Genomic DNA, 21,803 nt, shown 5'->3' on the forward strand with positions numbered 1-21,803 from the left:
ATCAATTTTACCATTAACTTCCCATCTAAGACCAAATTGTCAATGCTGCCTGTTTGCTTAAGATTATCCAACCTATTATTATTATTATTATTATTATTAGAAGGGGTGGGTTTCCCCATGCACTTAGACCACTTATTGGTCCATTGTGCGTCCCCCTTTAATTTCTACTGTCGCCATACCCTACCGGTACTGGTGCGTGCTATCAGCCCCGTTCAGCCAACGAGGTCGGCCGTCGGTACCTGATATTTCCCCCATCTACCAGAGGCATTGGAAACTACTTGGGCGAGAAATTGTTGCCTAATTTTGCTCAGAGGTCTCCTAGAGACATGAGGACATTTTACGTGCCGTAACGCTACGACATGGGACCCACGGCTTAAAGTCCCTCCCGGAGGACTTGATCCCTGAATTTTTCCCCTCTTAAAAATTCGACGACCTCCGCCGGGTATTTGAACCCGCGTACTACGAGTCATGAGGTGGGAACGTTACCTCTAGACTACGGAGGCCGCTTGGAACACACTGACTGCATCTTCATGATCGAAAGGATTAGCTAAATATACAGGAAGTAGAGATGCTTCTTGCTCATCCTACTATTTGACCCTGAAAATGGAGACAGAGGTACTTTCGAAATTTCTGTAAATTTCTACACAATTATAATTGTCACATTCCAAAATATTGTATTCTTCGTAAACGTAATTTATTTCTGTTCACTCCACAGTCACCAGAAGTCCTCAAAATGCTGAATTAAACGGAAAAATCTTAGCCTTAAGATGGTCCTCTTATGGTACATAAACAGCACGAGGGAAAACGGAATTCATCCATTACAGTTTTGCCCTTGTCTGCCACAGAGAGAAGTCTCCTAAAGACATACTGCTGCTCACATTTCGTGGTGTAACCAGCCGGGAAGGAGTCGCTCATAGAGCACTTCTCGAAGTGGCTGCGGACAAACAGAACATCATCACTGCATGCCAGATCTCACCCACAAGTATCTGTGGACATGTGTATTCTAAGGTAAGGTAAAGTTGTCTCTGTGCTTAACTAAGTTAGCACTGTGCCATGAAGGCTTATGGGGGAGTGGATGTATAGACCTTCTTGACCTCGGCAGTAGTCAGCCAGAGAGGAGAAATGCGTGCACACTTCTCGCAGAAGAGCTTCAAGGAAAGATACCACTTGGAAGACCTAGGCGTAGATGGGAGGATATTAAAATTGACCATAAAAATATGATAAAGGCTTGGACTGGAACAATGTGGCTCAGAAATGGGACGAGTGAAGGGCTGTTGAGAATATGATGATGATGGGAAACAATAGCATCCCGTTTCAATCTCTCTATTCCATAAAGAAAATAAAGATCATTATTAATTCCGCGACATTTACAACTGCTTATTCTAATTATTATGCTGAATTCAAAACGTAAATTTTATCTCACACAGTAGTTTAATAATTATAAACGGAAGTTGGCCCAATATGTACTCGTAAATAGATGTTACCGCCCGTTAACATCACAACTGCAATAAGAAAACTTACCCACATGTCTCAACTCTGACGCCTTGGACATATTCCTCTCCCACGTTCACAACGTATTTCCAGTCGTTATCCGTATTCAGGGCTAACTTTGGGTAGACCAGCTTCTCCTGCAACATATACGTACATCCGTGTGGCCCAAATCTAACACAAAAGGAAGCCTTCCTTTATTGCTAGTGGGTGGGACTAAGTCCCTTGTACTCCGGCCACTTCCGGCCTATTGTACCAGCCCCAGATGATAGGTGAGGGTGATTGTGGAGCAATTGGTGGAATGAAGATTGGCAGGGGAAACCGAAGTAATCTGAGAAAACCTGCCTCAGCGCCACTTTGTCCACCACAAATCCCACTTGACCAGACCCGGGATCGAAACCGGGCCGCCGCTGTGGGAAGCCAGCGACTAACCGCTTGAGCTATGGCGAGGCCAAAAGGAAGCTTACTATCTTTTAATATGTGCCGTCGTGTTGTCTGGAATAGTTTTAGCAAGGTGCCCTAAATATGGAGGCAGCGCGATCCTCAAGAAATGCTGCAGCGAACATCCACCAGACTATATGTCGCCACATTCGTTGAGACGGTAGTTTTCACACACAAGAATTGCGAGCCTTGATCCTCACAAACCAAAGACCTTCACATTCATTCCACATGCCTCTATTCTTGTAGTTAAATAATGTATTAATTAGCCAGATATACTTTTCAGACCCACCAGTACTGATTGTGATATCTGAGGTTCTTACAAGTGTCACTATGCACAGCGCTGCCTTCTGGCATGTTACGCCTTGGGATCAGGTAGAATGTTACCGCTTTTTCGGAGGAACATACTTCCTCTAATAGAGTAAGCCATGCAGACAGTAGGCAGAATGCTTGTCGTTTGCTTGTTTATCTTATATTTTGACCCTGAAGATGGAGGCAGTACATCCCTCAGAATGTCTGTGAATTCGTATCATACCAAGTAACATATCACAAGACTTTTACAGCAATAACGAACACGCATAACATTTGAACATACCAGTGATGGACAGAGCTTCGTTTCTTCTGGCTCTATTCTTGTGCTGATAGTACGTTCCTGGAAGAATCAGAAGACATCTTAGGTCGAAGTCTGGGTCACTAAAAATGTTAATAATATAAATGCAAGTAATTATGATGAAGGCCTAAATTTCATTTCAATGCTCTCTTCTTCCCCTCAAAATACTAAATCTGTTGATATTAAAACCATCAACTTCAATTTACTTTATTGAAGTGATATTTATTTTCCGTTTTTAACCTTCCTTCCTCCTGTTTACTTTAAAAATATGACTGTGCCCTCTTCGGTTTCTCATTGTCACATTTACAGAAGATTTTAAGTTCCATATTTATTATACGAGATAAAAATATGCATTTTTAACATCTACAGAAATAATATAGGAGCCGGGATAGCGTAGTTACGGGCTGGACGACCTTGAGTTCAGAGTTCGAGTCTGGGTACGGTCAAGAATTTTCACTTCTCCACGTCCACCGGCTCTGGGGTCCACACAACCTCCTATACAAAGGGTAACGGGGATTCTTTCCCCGGGGTAAAGTGGCCTGGGCGTGAAGCTGACCACTCACCTCCAACTGGTGCCAAGGTGGATACATACATCCACTCCCCCATACGTCTTCATGGCGTAGTGCTTAGTTAGTTAAGCACAGAGACAACTTTACTTTTACCTTAAAAAAAATAAAGGCCTTAACATGCCTCTCTATACAACACAATCTCATTGATGTCACGTGAGATATTGGTAACACAGTGTGACACTTGAGCTCTGCAGGCATTCTCTTAGGTAGAAATAATTAAGCCGAGAGCTAAATCTGTCATCATATTTACGAATATGTAAATCTCACATTTAGAAGAGCTTCTTGATACTTATATTTGGTAGTATTTTAATAGTGCGTGTTATGGCAACAGTGCAGGGCTCTTCTGAACAAGGTAATGAACCATCGGGTTCCATAAAAAGCTGGTAAATTCTTGAGTAGCTACATAACTGGCGGCTTCTCAAGAAAGGCTCAGTTCCCTGAAGGTAGTTAGTTAGTTAGTTAGTTATGGCAACACTGTTAAACATGATTAGTTTGTGAACACGCTGAGCCCCTGGTGTGCGTGTGTATATATACATATTGTAACCGGTCGTTACCTCTTGACACTGTATATATATATATATACATTTATGCTATTTATGCAGACTAATATTTGACGAAATATTCAAAATGGAAACTGCGAATGTTACCTTCCTTCATAAAAGGTTAAAAAAAGGTAAGGTTTCCTTGAGCTTAACTAATTAAGCACTACGCCATGAAGACGTATAGGGGAGTGCTTGTACAGATCCACATTTTCTTGACCTTGGCATTAGTTGCAGGTGAGTGGGCAGCTTCAGGCTCCGGCCTCTTTATCCCCGGGAAAGAGCCCCCGGTAACTTTTGGATAGGAGGTTGGGTGGACTCCAGAACCGGTCTGGACGAGGTGGAGAGAAGAAAAATGTTTCCCCAACCGGGACTCGAACTGCGACCCCTCGGCCGTCCAACTAGTAGTCAAGTCACTATATCGACTGCCCTATCCCAGTTCCTTACCTTCCCTGATACTTATGATTAATATCCTCTCACCTTAAACAAGAAATCTCTCCCGAAAATGTCCTTGTGTACTTTTCCTTCCATTTTAAGAATTTCCTTTAACATCTTTCTGCAACAAAGGATTATTTCAGAAATGTTATTCAAATGACTGTTCGACATTTTCAAAATAAAAAGCACTTGTTGATAGCCATGTTTTTTCGCTCTCCATGTTCCTACTTTGGAGCACGGGGCTGATTTCTCAGTTTCATGATCATTTTACAGACGGTAGGACTTCTTGGATGAGTGATCAGCTCGTCGCAAGGCCTCTATCTAAACACAGAATAAACATATACACACACCAAACATGAGTGTGGGATTCGAACCCACGATCCCGGCTTTCGAGCTAGCGAAGACCGTGCATGCCTCAGACCGTTCGGCTACAGTGACCAGCTGATAGCTGATAGTGAAAGGTATTTCTCAGACTGCCACTCATCTGGTGAAGATATTCCTGAAGTTTCATTGCCTTGTTAGTAGACAATCCCGCCACTAGACGCTATGCTAAGGCAGTCACGCGGGCTGCCGTGCCGCTCGATAGAAGGCGCGGTACTCACTCAGGATAATCCGACACGTCTTCAATGAACGTAACATTATTTTCGGTGTCCCGAGGTTTCGGACTGACGCTGTGCTGAAGTCTCTTCAATCTTCTTCCTTCGTGAGGTTTATCTTCATAAAAATATCCTAAATGAAGGAAATATAATTTAAATTTTAACACTCTCAAAGAATTCGAAATCAATTAATCAATTCCAGCCGGCTCAGGTTCCTTTAACCATTTTTCTTTAGATCATGTGAGTTCGTGCTTTACACTTTCTTTCCCCTTCCTCTTACCTCTGCATGGAGAAAGTGTAAGTTAAGAGGAGTAACAAATTCTGAAGACGATGAAGATGATAACAATAAGAAGAAGAAGAAAAATTATCCCTGTAACAGGCTTTAGAGGCCCATAGGGTTGTAAGACGTCGAGGTTCCCATATTTTCTAGACAATCGGCTCGCAGATGGCGGTGAAGTTGTCAGCCTTACGCGCCGGCAGCCCATTAACCCTAGGAAGATTCTTGGTGTTCATTGCTGTTAGAGGCTGAGTCGACCCCAGGGCCATAGTGCAGCAGGAAGTATAGGTCAATTGAAAAATCCAATGGCCTTATTGGGAATCGAACCCGTGACCTTCCGACTTGAAGCATAGTGCCTCAACCAACTATGCTACTGCTTGCCCCCGATAATAGCAATAATAATAAGTTGAAGCAGAAGAAGAAGAAGGAAGATACCACTAGAAAGACCGAGAAGCTGAGAAGATAATATGTATTGTGATGTGTATAGCCGTTTCTGTGCAATAGGCGAATAAACAATAGTGTTATGCAACCCGTTTCTAGGAAACGGTTAGGCAAACACGTTCCCACTGCAAAAAAATACGCACACAACAATAGTGTTAATGTTGTAAACGGTGTTTTCTGATCGGTCCGTGCAGGTACAGAACCTGATCACTTTCACTGGACTTTATGGCTTGACACCTACCTCTCGTACGAAAATGGGAACTCTTCTGACCCCAGACGGCATATCCAATCGAAGTATTCGCCTGCCAACGGGAAGAAACATGGATCAGCTTGTGCAGTTAATGGAAGCCCTCGGTTGCCCAGTCGATTTCGAAAGAAGCGAATAATCGCTACTGCTCGTGTTGTCGTCTAGTATCGGTAAATGCTTAAACTTTTCTGTGATATGAAAACGTTTGAAGATACATTACAATGTTCCCATCCCAGGGCCCTAGGACATATTACCACATATAAAAAAACTCCGTGGCCTGTAGTCTGCAAGCGAACTATACCGACCGAGTGACCGCCGCTTGTTGGCGAACTTAGTGCCAATTTTAGCGGATAGAGGGTGTCGCGTGGTCAGCGCAACGGATCCCCACGGGCATTAATTTCGTATTACCACTTATAACACTAGATAAATTACAACGTTCTTGTTAATTATTTGTTTCATGTAAGGACTGGTACTCACCAATATGAATATTATTAACAACATAAAGACAGCAATTGGCATGGGCATTTTTGACAGCGAAGACACTGCAACAAGGAAATAAATATTATTATATATTTCAAGTAGGAAGGATGTTAGGAAAAATGTCATATATGCATATATAAATTTTCACACAATTCATTTTGTATTTCTTGCTCCTTTTTCGGGGGGTTAAGTTGTCTATTCTTGTTCCGAAAGTCGTTTATATTAGATGAGTTATTTCGTAAATTCTCTCATTCCGTGTGGGTAAATTCTTAGTTTATACCTTTGACTGCAGATACTTCGTTCAATATCTTTCCAATTTTCCTTTCCTCTTCTTGTCACTCGACTCTACACTCATTTGTAGTTGGCAAACCTCATTAAACAGAATAAAAACTAAAATAATGAATTTTTTTCTGATAATAAAGAATAAATAAAATTTCTACGTAAAAAGAAAATAAGGATATAGGATTCTGTTTATGAAGAGTTCTCTCTCCTGAGACATAATGCTTAGCAGTAGGTTGATTCAACAGAGGTCACGGGGTTATATCCCAGAATATTTAACTCTTCATGACATGAGCAGTTCATGGCCTTCACAGCAACATTTGAGCACAGACTTATTATTATTATTATTTGCTTATATATTTTTCTGTTAATAACGGTGAAGTGATCGCCTCTGTGGTCTAGTGGTCAGAGTTCCTGGATACAGATCCAGAGGTCCCGGGTTCGATTCCAAGCGCTACCAAATTTTCTGAGAAGTATTAGATCTGGAACGGGGTCCATTCAGTCTCATGAAGATAATTGAGGAGTCGTTTCAAGGAAATAGCGGCTCCGGTCTAGAAAATCGAAATTAACGGCCGTGGGGAACCGTTCGTAACACCGTCTAACCACAAAAGTTGGCACTAACTTCGTCGACATGCGGCGGTCACTCGGTATAGTTCGCTTGCGGACTACAGGCCACGGAGTTGTTTTTGTCTTGAACGGGGAAGTACCTAGAAATGATCTTCACAACTTTCCAATTATATATACATAAAGAGTTCATTTTGTTCTCTGAAATCGACATGGTACTTAAAAATTGTTTGCGAATCGGTCAAATTTCGATCTGAAATGAGGCATTGTTGAGGGAATGTACACTGCAGTCGAGCCACCGACCATGCAAACGGCACGTAACTATCTCAGCTCCCGTCACTGAAAATTTATAGCGATCTAAATAATGGACTATATAAGATCCATGGTATGAGGTCTTAGAGAATTCATAAATAATAAGGTAATCGTCTGTGGCCGCGCCATAGCTCAAGCGGTTAGTCGCTGGCTTCCCACCGCGGCGGCCCGGGTTCGATATCGGGTCTGCTCAAGTTGGATTTGTGAAGGACAAAGTGACGCTGGGGCGGGTTTTCTGCGAGTACTTCGGTTTCCCTTGCCAATCGTCATTCCACCAAATTCTCCATCATCATAATCACCAGGAGCAGGCTACAATAGGTTAACCGGTGGCCGCCGTGCTGATTGGACCCAGTTGGACTCCAGCCCCCACTAAGCGAATCGTCTCTTGCGCTTTAATTAGATAATTTCTTAATTATGTTCTTTCCAAGACCCTGCACCACGCATTTTAGATAGTCAATTGAATGGTTAATTATGAACAAAATAAGGAAAGTAAGCTAAAATCTACAATACCCTAATTTACAGACACTTACGCGGGAATGGACGGTGGAGGACGAAAGTTAATGACAAAATCAGAACTGCGGCTCCCGAAATGGAGTTTAAGAGACAAACGGCGAAGTAAACTTGGACGGACCGTAGTGGAAATTGAGAGTTATTAAAAAAAAAAAAAACTACAGGACACAAAATGGACAAAAATTTCGAAATATAGAACTAGTGGCATTCAGCATTTAAATAAAAACAATGAAACAAGATCATGAAATTACAAACCACATACATCAAGGAACCGAGGAAGAGTTTTCAAAATCCTACTGGATTAACGAACCCGAAAGGGTTCAACAAGCGGCCAGACTCCCTCATTCCAACATGCTGATGCTGATTAGCAATTAAGTAACTAAATTCCAAGGCTCATAGTTTTTGAAAAAGTTACAACTGGGCCAACTCGGCAAATCAGTTCCGTATTTTTATCCATCCAGTAATTTCATCGCCGTGTTCACAACAGCCCACCATACGACCCTTTACTAAACCAGTTAAATAAGGACTAAGGTAAGGTAAAGCTAACCTTGTAACAGGCCGTGAAGGCCTGTAGGTATGTGAGACGTCGAGGCTCTCACATTTTCTAGACAATCGGTTCAGAGATGGCAGTAAATTTGTCAGCCTACCTTTACAATCAAGAAGACTCCTGGTATTCATTTCTGTTATAACCTAAGTTGACCTCGGTGCCAAGTAAGGCCTATACGTGGACGGCGCCACAGCTCAACTTGAGCTTCAACATCATCGTCCACGTCATCTTCCGATCTCTTGCTATGATGTACGTATCATCAGCATACGCAAGTCTATTTTTAGTTGATCCAATAACATTTTAGGTGCTTCGGAGTCTGTATAATGATAAGACTTTCCATGTTCCTAATTTCAAGTCCTTCTTCAGGTTGTCGTGAATTAGACCATCTGCTTTTAACTATTTTGGATTTCGCAACAATAATTTTTTTACAGAGTAAGGTCGCCAGCCTTGCTTCCAATCGCCAACCTGGAGGGTCATGTCTGTATATTTATGTCCCCCAGTGACAGGGTGGCCCAGTTACATCCCAGGCATCGGGTTGTCTTTCCTTCGTCTTTTACGACTCGTAGGGCTACGGTGGAGAAATTCTAACCCGCTTCCAGGCGGGAAATTTTTGTGATTCCATTTCTAAATTATATATTATAAACGCGAAAATACAATTATAAAGAATCATTGTGCAGTTCATTTTAATAGTTTCACGAAATTATAAACCGTTTAACACTTAGAGATATTGGGTTTTCGGACTTTATCCATCGTCCTGGTCTTTAAGATAACTAAGGAAAAACACGACGTTTCCGTCCTCAAGTGAGGGAAAACATCTGTTCTGTTGGGTCCCTTAGAAAGAGCTAGCCTCAATCACTCAATCGTTTAACACTTGGTCGTTGCGACGTATAGTCCCTTTGACGATTATGTTTTCATTATTTCCGTTTTCCTTACTTCATTTTCCACATCTGTGCGTAAATATTTTAAATATTGCCCTACATTCGTTATGCGTGTTGTGAAAACAAATATAAAAGGATTTCAATTGAATTTCGTGGTGTTTCCTTTGCACAGACTTACCAGTACTTCAACACTGAAAGAAGACCAAGTTGTTAACCTGCTGGCGGTGCTCTGCTCACGAAGTAACTTGGGAAGTTTAGAAATGCTCAGTAGACATAATACACCCAATTGTTTTCGCTCCTATTTCACAATAACTAAAGGGCCACATATTTACGACTTACCACTGCATCTGTACAGTGATGTCAGAACAACGGAAATGGTATTTACAGGCTCGCTTTGCGGTTTCCGCATTCAAGCAAGCCTCCGTCTATTTACTGCACGCAGTTTTGATAAAGAAGACCAATTATATTCCCTCAAAAATGTCATAGTGATAAAACTTTCAAGTCAAAGTCAAAGTCATGTTGCAAGTGACGGTCAGTCAGTCTGTCTGTCTTGGTGTCCAGCCCCAGCCGGGGCTCATGACCAGATGTTTTCTTCTTTGTGAAAGTTGCTGTCCTGTTCAATTGGGGCGCCCTCTCTGAGGAGAGGTCGGGTTTGTCATTTGTAATTCTTAGTCAGTCCATTGTCAGTATTGACATATAATTACAATCTAATTCTAGTCTTAATTACTATTTCTATGTACAATATAGAAATGCCTCTGTCAATCCAGGCTTTGTACAGCAGATTATGCCCTATTTCTGGTAGTAATCGCTACCATGAAAGTCTAGTCACTTGAATGGTCGTATGCCTAAAACTGTCTTGGCTTCAAGAACTTTATTAGCATTTGTCTAATGTTGCCAAGCATCCTTCCTGCCCTTTGCAGTCACCTCATGACATTACACTGTATTCAGAACTTAGCCATTTCATGAGCTTAATCTCACTCCCCATAAAGACTTCCACATGTCCATCAGCATCAACATAATAAATGCATATTTTGTACATGTGTACTACGATTTATCATCTTTTAGTGTTATTTAAGTGTGAATGTTTTATGTCCTGATATCTTATTTCTAACTGTTGACTTCAAATTAATGGAATATCCATGGTCTGTCTAAAATATTTTTCTTGTTAAATAGATTTCTGGGAATTCATACCTTTTGTAAAAAGGTTAAGATTATGGCAAAACTCTGACCTTCTTGAAATGAAGTAATTATAATAACTATTCCAAAATATCCTGCAAGGAAATTTCATTCAGTATTTATTGTTATTTATTAATACTTTACAATACATTAAATTACAAACTGTTTCTAAAATATTTAATACATAACATTTATCATAGAATGCTTCATCAAATTGTACTTCATAATTTCTGGACACATTAAATTATTTATAAACCACAATTACAGCATTAGTAAACTCATCCTTATTATTTTGAAGTATAAAATAGAAACTACTCCTAAATTCCTGACATAGGAATCAATGTGGGTTGAGATCTTGGTTCTATTATACATACTAAATAAAGAACTATCCTGTATTACAATAGTACTCTTTACAGTCAACAATGTGAGAACTACAAATCTCACATGTTATGATAGTAGTTTGGTGGGAAATCCTCCCACAAGCACAGCCAAAGTTGTTGGTGATATTTGTATTCAAGGTGCCTGTACACCAACAGTTCTTCTCATCATGAGAAAAGGAAGGCACAACTCCACACTCTCAAAGGAAAGCTTCTCCATCTGGAGGCAGCCATCTGAATGTAAAACAAATCAGTTCATGTGTATATAATAGAAGGAAGATTTTATAAGACTTTTTATCAAAAGTTGACTTACAATATTTGCATTTTAAACATTCAATATAAAGTTCAAGGGGTTTTAAAGAAAATATTTTTATTTTAGAAAATAATGTCTAATTGAGGTTGGAGCCGGGATAACATAGTCAGTACAGCAACTGGTTATGGGCTGGACAACCATGATGAGTTCGAGTCCCAATAGGGTCAAGAATGTTGTCTTCTCTGCATTGTCCAGACTGGCTCTGGGGTCCACCCAAACTCTTGTCCAATGTGTACTGGGGGCTCTTTCCGCGGGGGTAAAAGACTGGTGTGTGAAGCTGATCACTCACCTCCATCTAGTGCCGAGGTCAAGAAAATGTGGATCTACACATCCACTCCCCTATACACCTTCATGGTGTAGTGCTTAAATAGTCAAGCACAGGGACAACTTTACCTTATAATTCAGGTTATATTCATAAGCCAGCAGTTGAATATGAAAGAAGTGATGGCATGTAACATAACTGCGCCTTTTTTTTATTATAAAAGTTTTGTAGCTAAGAATGTGGAAAATGTTATTACTCAAAACACTTTTCGTATAAGAAATAGAAGAAATGATGATGACATGTTAATTTCAAAAGAAAGGTGTATCTGAAGTATTAAGAGAGACCTAATTTTAATTAACAATCCCCCTGGAAGCAACCACAAATCTACTGCAAATATAGTTCTTACCTTGTGATGTAGCATAAAGGACTTCCTACCTCCTTCTTCTTCTTTTTGATGGAATCTGAGACTTTCCCAGGTCACTTGCCATCCTTCGTGAACGGAATGACTTTGTGACGACACATGAGCAGCATGATGGGAGGCGAAATGAATCGGTAACAGGCCTGCCATCTTCACCCAAAGCTATCAGCTTGCGATAGATGTACTTCTGCTGACAGCTTGTTGTGTAACCATTTGGAAAATTTTCTGCAAATGTACAAGAACCCTGTTTCCTAAAAAACAAGAAAGATAAATTATTAAATTTTAAGAAGACAGACATCTATAACACAATGGCTAACACAACATGGTGTTATTATCCTATGCTATTAACAAGTTTCATGGGGTGAGAGAGATATTAATAAGTAGGACTACTACTACTACTACTACTACTACCACAACCACAACTACTACTAACAACAATAACAACGTTTCCCTGTGCTTAATTACCATGTGGTCAATAAGAACGGAATTTCAACAAATCCTCAAAATACCCACTGGATGGGCCTCATAATTGGTGTCAACATCATGCTGAAGTATCAGTCCTCCAAGATATCACATCAGAACACAGACACATTTCTTTATATAGAAGAAGGATTTTGCCTTAAAAGGTCAAGAAAGTCAAAAAATTCTCCAGTTACGGTATTTGAAGTTCAGTTTCCATGTTTAAGGAGTCCCAGCAAAACTTCAAATTATGACTGAAAATATACTCACGCGCACTTTTCAATGCGAATTCCTTGAAAATATGTCTCCTGATTTATAATATACAGCCATTTATCATCTTTATTCTGAGCCACTTTGGGATACACCACTTGTTCCTGAAACAGCGAAGCACTCACAGCAGTCATTATCAAGAATACCATCTTCTAGCATGTGATTCAGAGTAGGTTCCAGCATTTTGGAGCAACTTTATGACTCCATCTTCACTGCAACTCCACAGAAGAGGGTAAACGTACATTTTGCCATATCTCAGAAGACTATCACCTTGAAGAGAGATTAATTGCTTTATGGTCTCGCTCCTGTTGCTGAAGGAATAAAACATTCTGAGCATGAAAGGGAAAATCAAAGGAATTTATTTATGAGAGTTTTATTTGCAAATACTTTCTGATAATTACTATAATATTTAAGATTTGAGGCTTTCACGGCGGTGACTATGAAGANATAATATTTGTTTAACATACTCATACATGTATTCATAGGTATTAGCAGTGCCCACCAACATATGCTAGTGACATAAACATTGGATGGGAACGAGTTAGGATCCTAGCCCACTGAGTTGTATCATCTCAGCTCTATATAAAACATGTAATAATGAAAAAATACAAGTATTTATAACAGTTTAGTTATTAACTTATACTTTAAAATATTACAGTAATGGCTAATTCTTTGTTTTTTTTTTAAGAAGAAATGACATAACTTATTTTTAAAATACATTCCTACCTCTGATATGTTAACTTTCTTTAAGGGAGAACCATGTAAAATGGCTATTTTACATACAAGACAGCCACTTCATATTATTCTCTTACCAGTGTTGCTTTTGAGCGAACTAGGTGTCTACTTGCGTGTCCATTAATGAATTTAGTCCTCACACAAACAGCGGATACTTGTCTGCAATGCCACATATTCTTTGTAAGAGAAACTGATTTTTAGATAAATAAGTAATTTGCAGATTTTAATTTGAAACAAATTTAATATAAGTGTAATATAAGGATGAAAAACGCAACAAAATCAAACAACCATTTCATAGAATTGAATGGGAACAAAATTATGCAAAAATTAATAAAATGATACCCATGTTTCCTTAATAATGTTTGCAAATATTTTATTTCAGTCTATAATTACAAGCAACCACAGTGGAGTTAAATGATGAATTGTTGTAAGTAGGCTATTTTGCAGGGGTCTCTCAAAATCTCGTATATTCCAAACCTGGTATGTAACTGTTAACTGGAAGGAAACATGAAATAATGTTAACACAATATAATTGACCTTGTCACTTTTGTTTTACATATTTTGCAACTCTGTGTAGGATGTGAGGTCCTAACAGTAGCAACTGTCAAGGTTATGGTCTTCTGGAATGCAAGTCATGTAGATCTTGTATGGTTACCAGCGTTTTTAAGGAACCTGCTGCCTCCAACTGCTTCCTTGAAGATGGAAGAAGCATATTCCTCCAAAATGCTGGTAACCATTTACAAACCCACACAGCATTATATCCAAAAAGAATGGTAATCATAATTGCACATCACTGTTCCACAATATTCTTCCAGAAAATATTCTTACCATGGAAGGACAAAGCGACACTTCTTCATCAGGATTTATTCTGAGATTTACATCCATCTGAAACGAAAATAATTCACACACCATAAGCATGAATTAAATCACTCAGTCGTGGTCACCTGACATTTTTTTCAACACACAAACTAAATGATTATTTTACATTCCAGATCTTCAAATGTAATATCCAAACCACCAGTGTGTTTTGTAGACAGTGTCTGTATTCTGTGGTTACTATCAGTCCCTTCCTTCCTATGCCCATTACCAAAGGAAAAGACCGGACTATTCATTTATGTCAGCTGACTACTTTGCCATGAATAGTACACAACATTACAACATTACATTCGGCCATATATTACTGTATCAGCACCGAACATTAATGCATTTACCCAGTAACATTTAATGACATTACTTTCAATTTAACTGAATTTAAATAATGGCACATGAGATTTAAAGGTTATTTTATTATGCTCATGTCAATTTTTACAACCTCTTATATGTTTATGGAAATCTGGAAGTTTTGTATGTTGTACTCACCAAATCTGATCCAAAAATATACGAATTTGCCTCATTTTGGAAAATTCTTCTCACATAGTCTCTGAAAAACAAAATATTTAATCTTAATTGGTGAAACCTAATATTCTTGTAGACAGTAGGATTTTAATAACTTCAATAAATAGTTTATACATAAATACATAAAAAATTACTTTCACACCACTCTCTTGTTGGGGTTTTGATCACATACAAAATTTAATTCAATTAATATATAGTTAGGCCCAGTAATGTGATATCTCATGGATGTATCATATCCTTCAAGAAGGCAAAAGAGCAATGTTGGAATATACTTTTATAGTAGTATATGGTATGTTTGTGACTTGTACACAATTTGTGTATGTAGTTAAGTATTACAGTATTTGGTAACTTATATGACTTGTATGATACTTGACTTGTTCTATATCTGGAGGCTGTATTGCCAAATATGGATTTCTGGAACAAATAAAGACATGAATATGAATAATGGTTGGACAGTATCTGGAAGGAAGTGATCATAGCCTAAGGAAGCTACTATCCTAACATTTGTATGGAGAGACTGAGGAAAACCCCCATAATCTCCTGCCAAGATAGCTGATGTCCTAGCCAAGACTTGAACCACGCTCACTCTAAATACAAGTCTACAGTGTTATCTGTAGATCAATCTGTTCAGTTGGTTGATGCTGTAGGTCTCTCTTAAATTAAAATATACTCCTGGTTTGTCAGCAAGCTAAAATCAAATGCTTAAACAAAACTGGCTTCACTTGTCCCTTAAGAGATAATGGAGTTTAATTGCCATGAATAAAATATGTTATGAACTCATCAGTGTCTAAAGGAAATACTGTTCTACTGGACGACATGGCATTACATTTCAGAAAACAGCACTTTTCATGGCCACCATTGTGGGAATCCAACAAACACTCCTTCAGTTAATGTTTGAAAGGAGCTTCCTCTGATGGACAAAATAAAAACTAAATTAAGTTTAAATGCAATCCAAATCCCAACAACCTTTCATATTTGTCACTGAGGGATCCCGATGAGGTCAGTAGATTTTTGACCTAATCCTTCCAGCCGCACTATGGCCATGGGGTTCACTCAGCCTCTAACAGAAATGAGTGCCAGGAATTATATAAATAATTTTCCTGGGGAGTAAAGTGCGGCTGGTGTGTAAGGCTGACAACCTTACCGCCATCTTTGAGCTGATTGTCTAGATAATGTGGGATCCTCAACGTCTCACAACCCTATGGGCCTTCACGGCCTGTTACAGGGATAGCTTTACTTTTTTTATAATTATCTGATATACAAAATATACAATTATAAATAATCCTTCATTTTATTTGATTTAACAAATATACCTACACTTGTCTGCATTATTTTGTTTTCCTCCAGTGCTTGCCTGTAATTTGTCTTTGACTTTACGTTGTGTTTTTCCATAATGTAATTACTTGTATCTACCCTGTGCTCTGTCTGTAATTGGCCTTACGGCTGTTGACTCGGCACATAAATAATAAAGAATTGAATTGAATTATTATAGAGGTGGTGGTGGTGCTGCTTCTGCTACTGCTGATGATGATGATGCCCATCACACAGGGCAATGTGAAAATTTAGTATATGAAGGTAAATATTGGGTTGTGTTGACATTCCCCTTAAGATGTTAGTGTGAATACTAACACTGGGTAGTTGTCAGCTGATTCACAGAAGCCATCTTCATCAGCACATTTAGGCTGCTGACCACTGACTTCTGGAGTGAACTTGGGCACTGAATACCCCTCTGGTTCTCCTGGAAAGATAATCTTTGATCCTCCTGAGTTATCCATGTATTGGGATGCATTTTGATCTACAACAGATAAACAATATATTTATAAACACACTTACAGCTGGAACTTAAAAAATTTATAGCAATATTCCCTAAACATTATTCCTACACTACCACAATGTCTTTTACAGATTTTTTTTCTCATAACTGAAACAAAATTGAAAGTGGTTTATTTATAAAATAGGAATAATTTCTTTATCTTCTAAAATGAGCAACACAGAATGCTATTAAATGTTGGAGATACGCTTCCATTTGTAATGTACAGTACTTGTAACAAGCAGTTTCATTCTACATTTCTACCAGGATCTGTGACAATGTAATCAGCTTGGCAATTCTTAAAGTTAGAAAAATCTTAAATTTCTGATGGAATTTTGCAACTTGCATATAGTAAACTATACTTATTTTAGAGTGATAATCTGCCTATTGTCTGAGCCTCTTTCTCTATTTTATTATTATATATGGATAAATTATGGGACACACAGTAGCGTAGTTGGTTGAGTACTATGCTACAAGCCGAAAGGTCACAGGTTCAGGTCCTGATGAGGTAATTGGATTTTAAATTGACCTAATCCTTCCAGCTACACTATGTACCCCGGTGTTGACTCAGCTTCTAACTAAAATGAGTACCAGGAATCTTCCTGGTGTAAAGGAAATCCGGTGTATATGCCTGATAACCTCACCTCCACCCATGAGCTGAATGTTTAGAAAAATTTGGGAGCCCTATGGGTCCCCCTGTTATAGGAATAGCTTTACATTTTTTATCTTTATGTGTACAAATTATGCATCCATAAACTGCTCTCTCAATAACATTACAAAGCCAACTCTATGATGTATTAAGGATGCTACTCAAGAGACTATGTAACACCCAAGATAATGGATGTTTGACAAATGAAACCTTCACCTAAATATGACAACTTAGGATCAAAATGCATGGAGGACAGCCCTACTTCACTAAGGAGGTTGGTCTAGAAGTAAACACAGTGAAAACTAACTCAGTCCAGAATTTTCTGTCCTCTCCTCTGTTGTCTAGAAACATAAAAATTAATGCTCAGAGTTTGTTATTTCATATAAAGTAAAGGCATAAGTAAAGCTTCTTAGACACCATTAAATGTTACAAGGGCCATTGACATTCTAATTCTCAGTGCTCGAAGGGGGGGGGGGACTATTTTCACACATTGGCCATATAATTCCAACGCAGCATAAATTTCATAAAGGCTAGGTTAGCTTCAGGGCCAGAGGTGAGAGACAATTCCCTACCTTCAACCAGAATCAACCCTGCATTCAAGCCCATAATCAGTCACTTTACTAACTGAGCTATTCTGGCTCATATGTTATGGATATTTCATGGATTTCATATGTTATACATGTACAAGATTTACCAATATCTTTGTATTCAAAGCACTGCAACATTGCTTTGTTATAACAAATTACAACTTTCAGCATAATAATACAAAATCTAAAAAATCGACATATTGGACTTCAAATTTGTCACTCTCTTGTGATAATGCATCATATGCACTTCACAATGTGAGAACCAAGTAGTGTCACAACTATAAGTGATGTAAATCACACCTTACCATTCTTAGAAAAAAGTTTGACAGAAATCAATTTTGAGGAAAGAAAGAAATTGGAAAGCCAGGCAATATAACAGACAAATAATTCATTTTTATTAATATTTATGTGATGGTAAGAGTTTTTAAGAAGAAGTAACATAACCCAGAAGTTGAAATTATAAATATTTCACCTGCAGAAGCCATTATCCCTTCAAAAATAACAAAATCCAAAAGAATTATCCATGATGTAATTAATCTGTTAACCAACATCCAGCACAATTCCTGTAACCTAGGCCACACCCAGAAATGCCGTGAAACCCAATACAAGACATCTTTTGCAGCTTGGAGCAACCAACCTTTCATAGTCCATTGGTTCTTCCATTTAAACACCAGTGATGAATGCATCCTTGGCTCGTGTTCATCTCCTGAATTCGGCTGACTGTATGACATTGGAGCATCACTCTTTGCTGATACTGGTGTACTGAAAACACTTTCTGAGGGGCTGAACTGTTGGCTGGTTGGAATGGCCATCTGCTCAGTATCTTGACCTTGTGCTAATGAACTTGTGTTGTATGGTCCACTGTGTTTTTCTTCCAAAACATCCATTAAGTAACCTATTGTGCTTGTTACCCCATATCCATCATATTTATTGCTGTATGATGACTGAGTTGTTGTCAGAATCGTGTGTTTCTGCGTTGTGTTTTCAACACTTTGCTCCAGAACAGCAGCATCTCTGCCACCTGGCTGTCTGTGAAGTGTCAACTGTTCATTTCCATGATGTTTTCCAAGCATCTCTATTTGATGAGTTTCATTTTTTAGTGTATTTGAAAACTGTGTAGTGCTTAATGTTGCATTCTTAGAAACTTTCTCTTCTGAAAGATAATCTATAACTCCAGACTGATTGCTGTCAAACTTTCCACTGTAAATACTAACCTTACTTATATTCTGTTGGGTGTGGTCATAAACATTCTCCCTTTGTGAATATTGCCTATCAGGGTTAGTTGCAACGCTTGTGTTAAAAATCTGATGTGATTTTATTTTGTCTTCAGCAACTGTCTGGTGTGAGTATTCCATACCAGTCTTGTTAGTATCTGTCTGTTCTTCTTTATTTTTCCAATGTGCATCTCCTGGATTAGACTGTGCTGAGTGATGTGAACGGGACCGTTCAATTTGGAGTTCTAATGTCTGGTCTAACACTCCTGAACTGTAACTCCTGGCTGACGGGATGATGCCACTCGCTTGTGAAGAAGCAGTAACTATTTCAGTTCCTTGTACATGATCCCCGTTGCTGTTGGAGTTATGGGATGATGGAATTACATGTTGCATCAGCTGAGTTTCTCCTGTAAAAACAATCCTTCTGCTCAGAGATCTCCCAAAATTCCTGACAAAAAAATTTATTAATAAAAATTTCATGAAGTAGACTTCAATCCTAAATAACAAACAAGAACTTCATTACTAACATATGTTTTTAGGTTTCTGCAGTAATGGTTGCTGAGATTGTAGGCTTCTGTTGTGGAACTGTGTAGTCTTTCATGGGATATCATCATTCTGGAGATAAGTATTGCTTTAATTACAGGCATTAGGTGTGTAGGTGGAGTATGATTCATCATGTTACACACTGCAACCCTGAAAACTGAGGCAGAACTTCTCTCCAAAGTGTCAGTATCTGCATAAAAGACTACATGACACAACCCAAAAGACCAATCTTTCACCATAATATATGCCCACTACCATTAATTTGCTTAGTTGGGGGTGGAGTCAAACTGGGTCCACTCGGCACAGCAGCCACTGATTGGCCTATTGAAGCCTGCCCCTGGTGTTTATGATGATGGAGAATTTGGTGGAATGAAGATTGGCAGGGGAAACAGAAGTACTCAGAGAAAACTCGCCACTTTGTCCATCACAAATCCCACTCGACCAGACCTGGGATCGAACCCGGGCCGCCGCGGTGGGAAGCCAACAACTAACCGCTTGAGCTATGGCACAGTCCCCCCCCCCCACTACCATTACAGTGACCATAAAGCAAGAGTACAGAATCCCAAAACATTCAGTAAAACCAATCCTAATTCATACAATATTTGTAAGTTAGTTAAGAGCTAAATTTTTACACAAAAAGAAGCACTAATTTAAATAATTCTGTTGTCCATTCACATGAGCAAGTTCCATCAGTACAGGGCATTGCCATCCACATGAACATGTAATATAAAATGTTACATGCATCTGAATGTTATATGATAGTTCAGTCAGTAGATGACTGACTATGGGCTGAATAGCTGGGATTTGATTATGGCAGGGACAGAATGATTTTTCCCTCTATATCCAGAGAATCCCCTAAGCACAACCAACTTATCAAATATGGATTATGGGATCTTTCTCAGGGGTCAAAGAAAACTTGATGATTAACTTGATAACCCTTCTCCATCCCATGCCAAGGTCTACATGTGTGGAGCTTTACACCCATATCCCCAGTCAATGCCTAGAAATGGAGGTAATTTTACCTTTAGAGTATGCTTACATCAATATATCCGGAAAGGTTCTTAGAACATATGTTTAAAAAAGACAAGATTTTGAAACCAGTACTTAAAACCTTTCACACTTGTGTTTATCTGTCCATACAAATGACAATGTAAACACACCAATGTCTTTAAATTGTATTTTCTGACACTTATTTGGGTATTGACCTAAGATGTTTACCTAATACCAGCTTATTATGACAATACCAGTGGAATATTTTGTGCACATGCAATGTCCTGGATAATGATATACCCAGAGGTTGCAGTGCCCTTGACTGCCATCTTTATTCCTTGTTTGGAAGGCAGTAAAAAATTTGGCAAGATGATCAGTAAGTTCTGAAAACTTGGTGAAATGAAATGGAGCCAGTAACATTCTCAACACTGCTGCACTCTATCTTTAAAATTTATATCTGTATTTAATGAGATGGTATATGTGACATCCAATAATGACAACTAATCCTATTAATTATATTAATGATCAAATTTTGCATGGCAGATATTTCTATTTTCATATAGTAGGTGTAATCCCCTTCTTTTATTTTATGCACATCTGCTGGTTAAGAAACTGATGTTAGTGTTTTGTCCACACTGGTTCTGTGTCCATGCAGTCTTCAATCCAGTAATGCCAGGAGCTCTATCCCTGGGGGTAAAGCGGCTGAAGCATAAAGCTAATCAACCACCTTCATCCAGTGTGGATATGGTGGAATACTCAGCATGGAGATACGTATGTACATTTCAAAAGAACATACGACAGAATAAACAAATTTATGCCTATAGGTATTTGAATTGGTAAGGTATGTAAGGGAGAGGTATAAGATATCCTTTTTCCCAAGAAATATGACATAGGGGTGACGGGCCTGCTGGAAGTAGTGACAGAGAGAAAATCCTTCCCTGCAGGAAATCAAATCTTATTCGTCCAATCAAAGACAGTCACACAGAGATCAAGCTATCTCATAGGGTTAACATTTTCAGATTGTGGTGGAACAAGAAAAATAAACAGTATCTGAAACAAAAATATTTCAAAAAGAATAACTCAATCATGTGTTACTGTCTTGAGTCCTTAATATACACATAAACTGTGGTATAGTCATCTCAGATTTATGTGATATGTTGCCACTGTGCTAGCACCATCCCATAAAGTATGCTATAAAGCAGAGGCAAAACTCCATACATTCTTAACCTTGGCACTAGATTGGGAAAGGTGTTCCCCGGATATCCACCGAATAGCTGGTTGGGTGGCCACGGGACCAGATTCAAATTTGTGAAGACCGGTGCCTCTGCTTCCATTGCGGGCTGTACTCTGGTCACCTGGGCACTAAGATACCCCATGGATGTACATAAATTGTGA

General features: G+C 38.9%; 2 protein-coding genes across 5 annotated transcripts in view; both read right to left on the bottom strand.

Moving 5' to 3' along the window:
• Positions 1-651: 651 nt before the first annotated feature.
• On the bottom strand, positions 652-9,560 carry LOC111871740 (protein spaetzle). Its single transcript, XM_023865041.2, has 8 exons — positions 9,389-9,560; positions 6,118-6,182; positions 5,635-5,695; positions 4,682-4,808; positions 4,125-4,200; positions 2,522-2,578; positions 1,522-1,628; positions 652-934 (listed from the first exon to the last, which is right to left on the bottom strand). The coding sequence occupies exons 2-8, from the start codon at positions 6,163-6,165 to the stop codon at positions 763-765; spliced, it is 648 nt and encodes a 215-aa protein (XP_023720809.1). The 5' UTR covers positions 6,166-6,182; positions 9,389-9,560; the 3' UTR covers positions 652-762.
• A 948-nt stretch (positions 9,561-10,508) lies between these two features.
• LOC111871744 overlaps positions 10,509-21,803 on the bottom strand; it is a 141,893-nt gene continuing 130,598 nt past the window's right edge. For 3 of the 4 annotated variants that reach the window (XM_023865047.2, XM_023865048.2, XM_023865046.2), the window contains exons 3-9: positions 18,299-19,282; positions 16,245-16,410; positions 14,580-14,640; positions 14,049-14,105; positions 12,486-12,589; positions 11,745-12,007; positions 10,510-10,997 (exon numbers count right to left, since the gene is read on the bottom strand). In XM_023865047.2, coding sequence (XP_023720815.1) covers positions 11,770-12,007; positions 12,486-12,589; positions 14,049-14,105; positions 14,580-14,640; positions 16,245-16,410; positions 18,299-19,282 — 1,610 coding nt within the window. In that variant the 3' untranslated portion in view covers positions 10,510-10,997; positions 11,745-11,769. Of the gene's footprint in view, positions 10,998-11,744; positions 12,008-12,485; positions 12,590-14,048; positions 14,106-14,579; positions 14,641-16,244; positions 16,411-18,298; positions 19,283-21,803 lie in introns of all 4 variants that reach the window. The other variant, XM_033754373.1, reaches the window with a different exon arrangement.

The sequence above is a fragment of the Cryptotermes secundus genome, unplaced genomic scaffold (genome assembly GCF_002891405.2).
Source record: "Cryptotermes secundus unplaced genomic scaffold, Csec_1.0 scaffold602, whole genome shotgun sequence".
Taxonomy (NCBI): Eukaryota; Metazoa; Arthropoda; class Insecta; order Blattodea; family Kalotermitidae; genus Cryptotermes; species Cryptotermes secundus.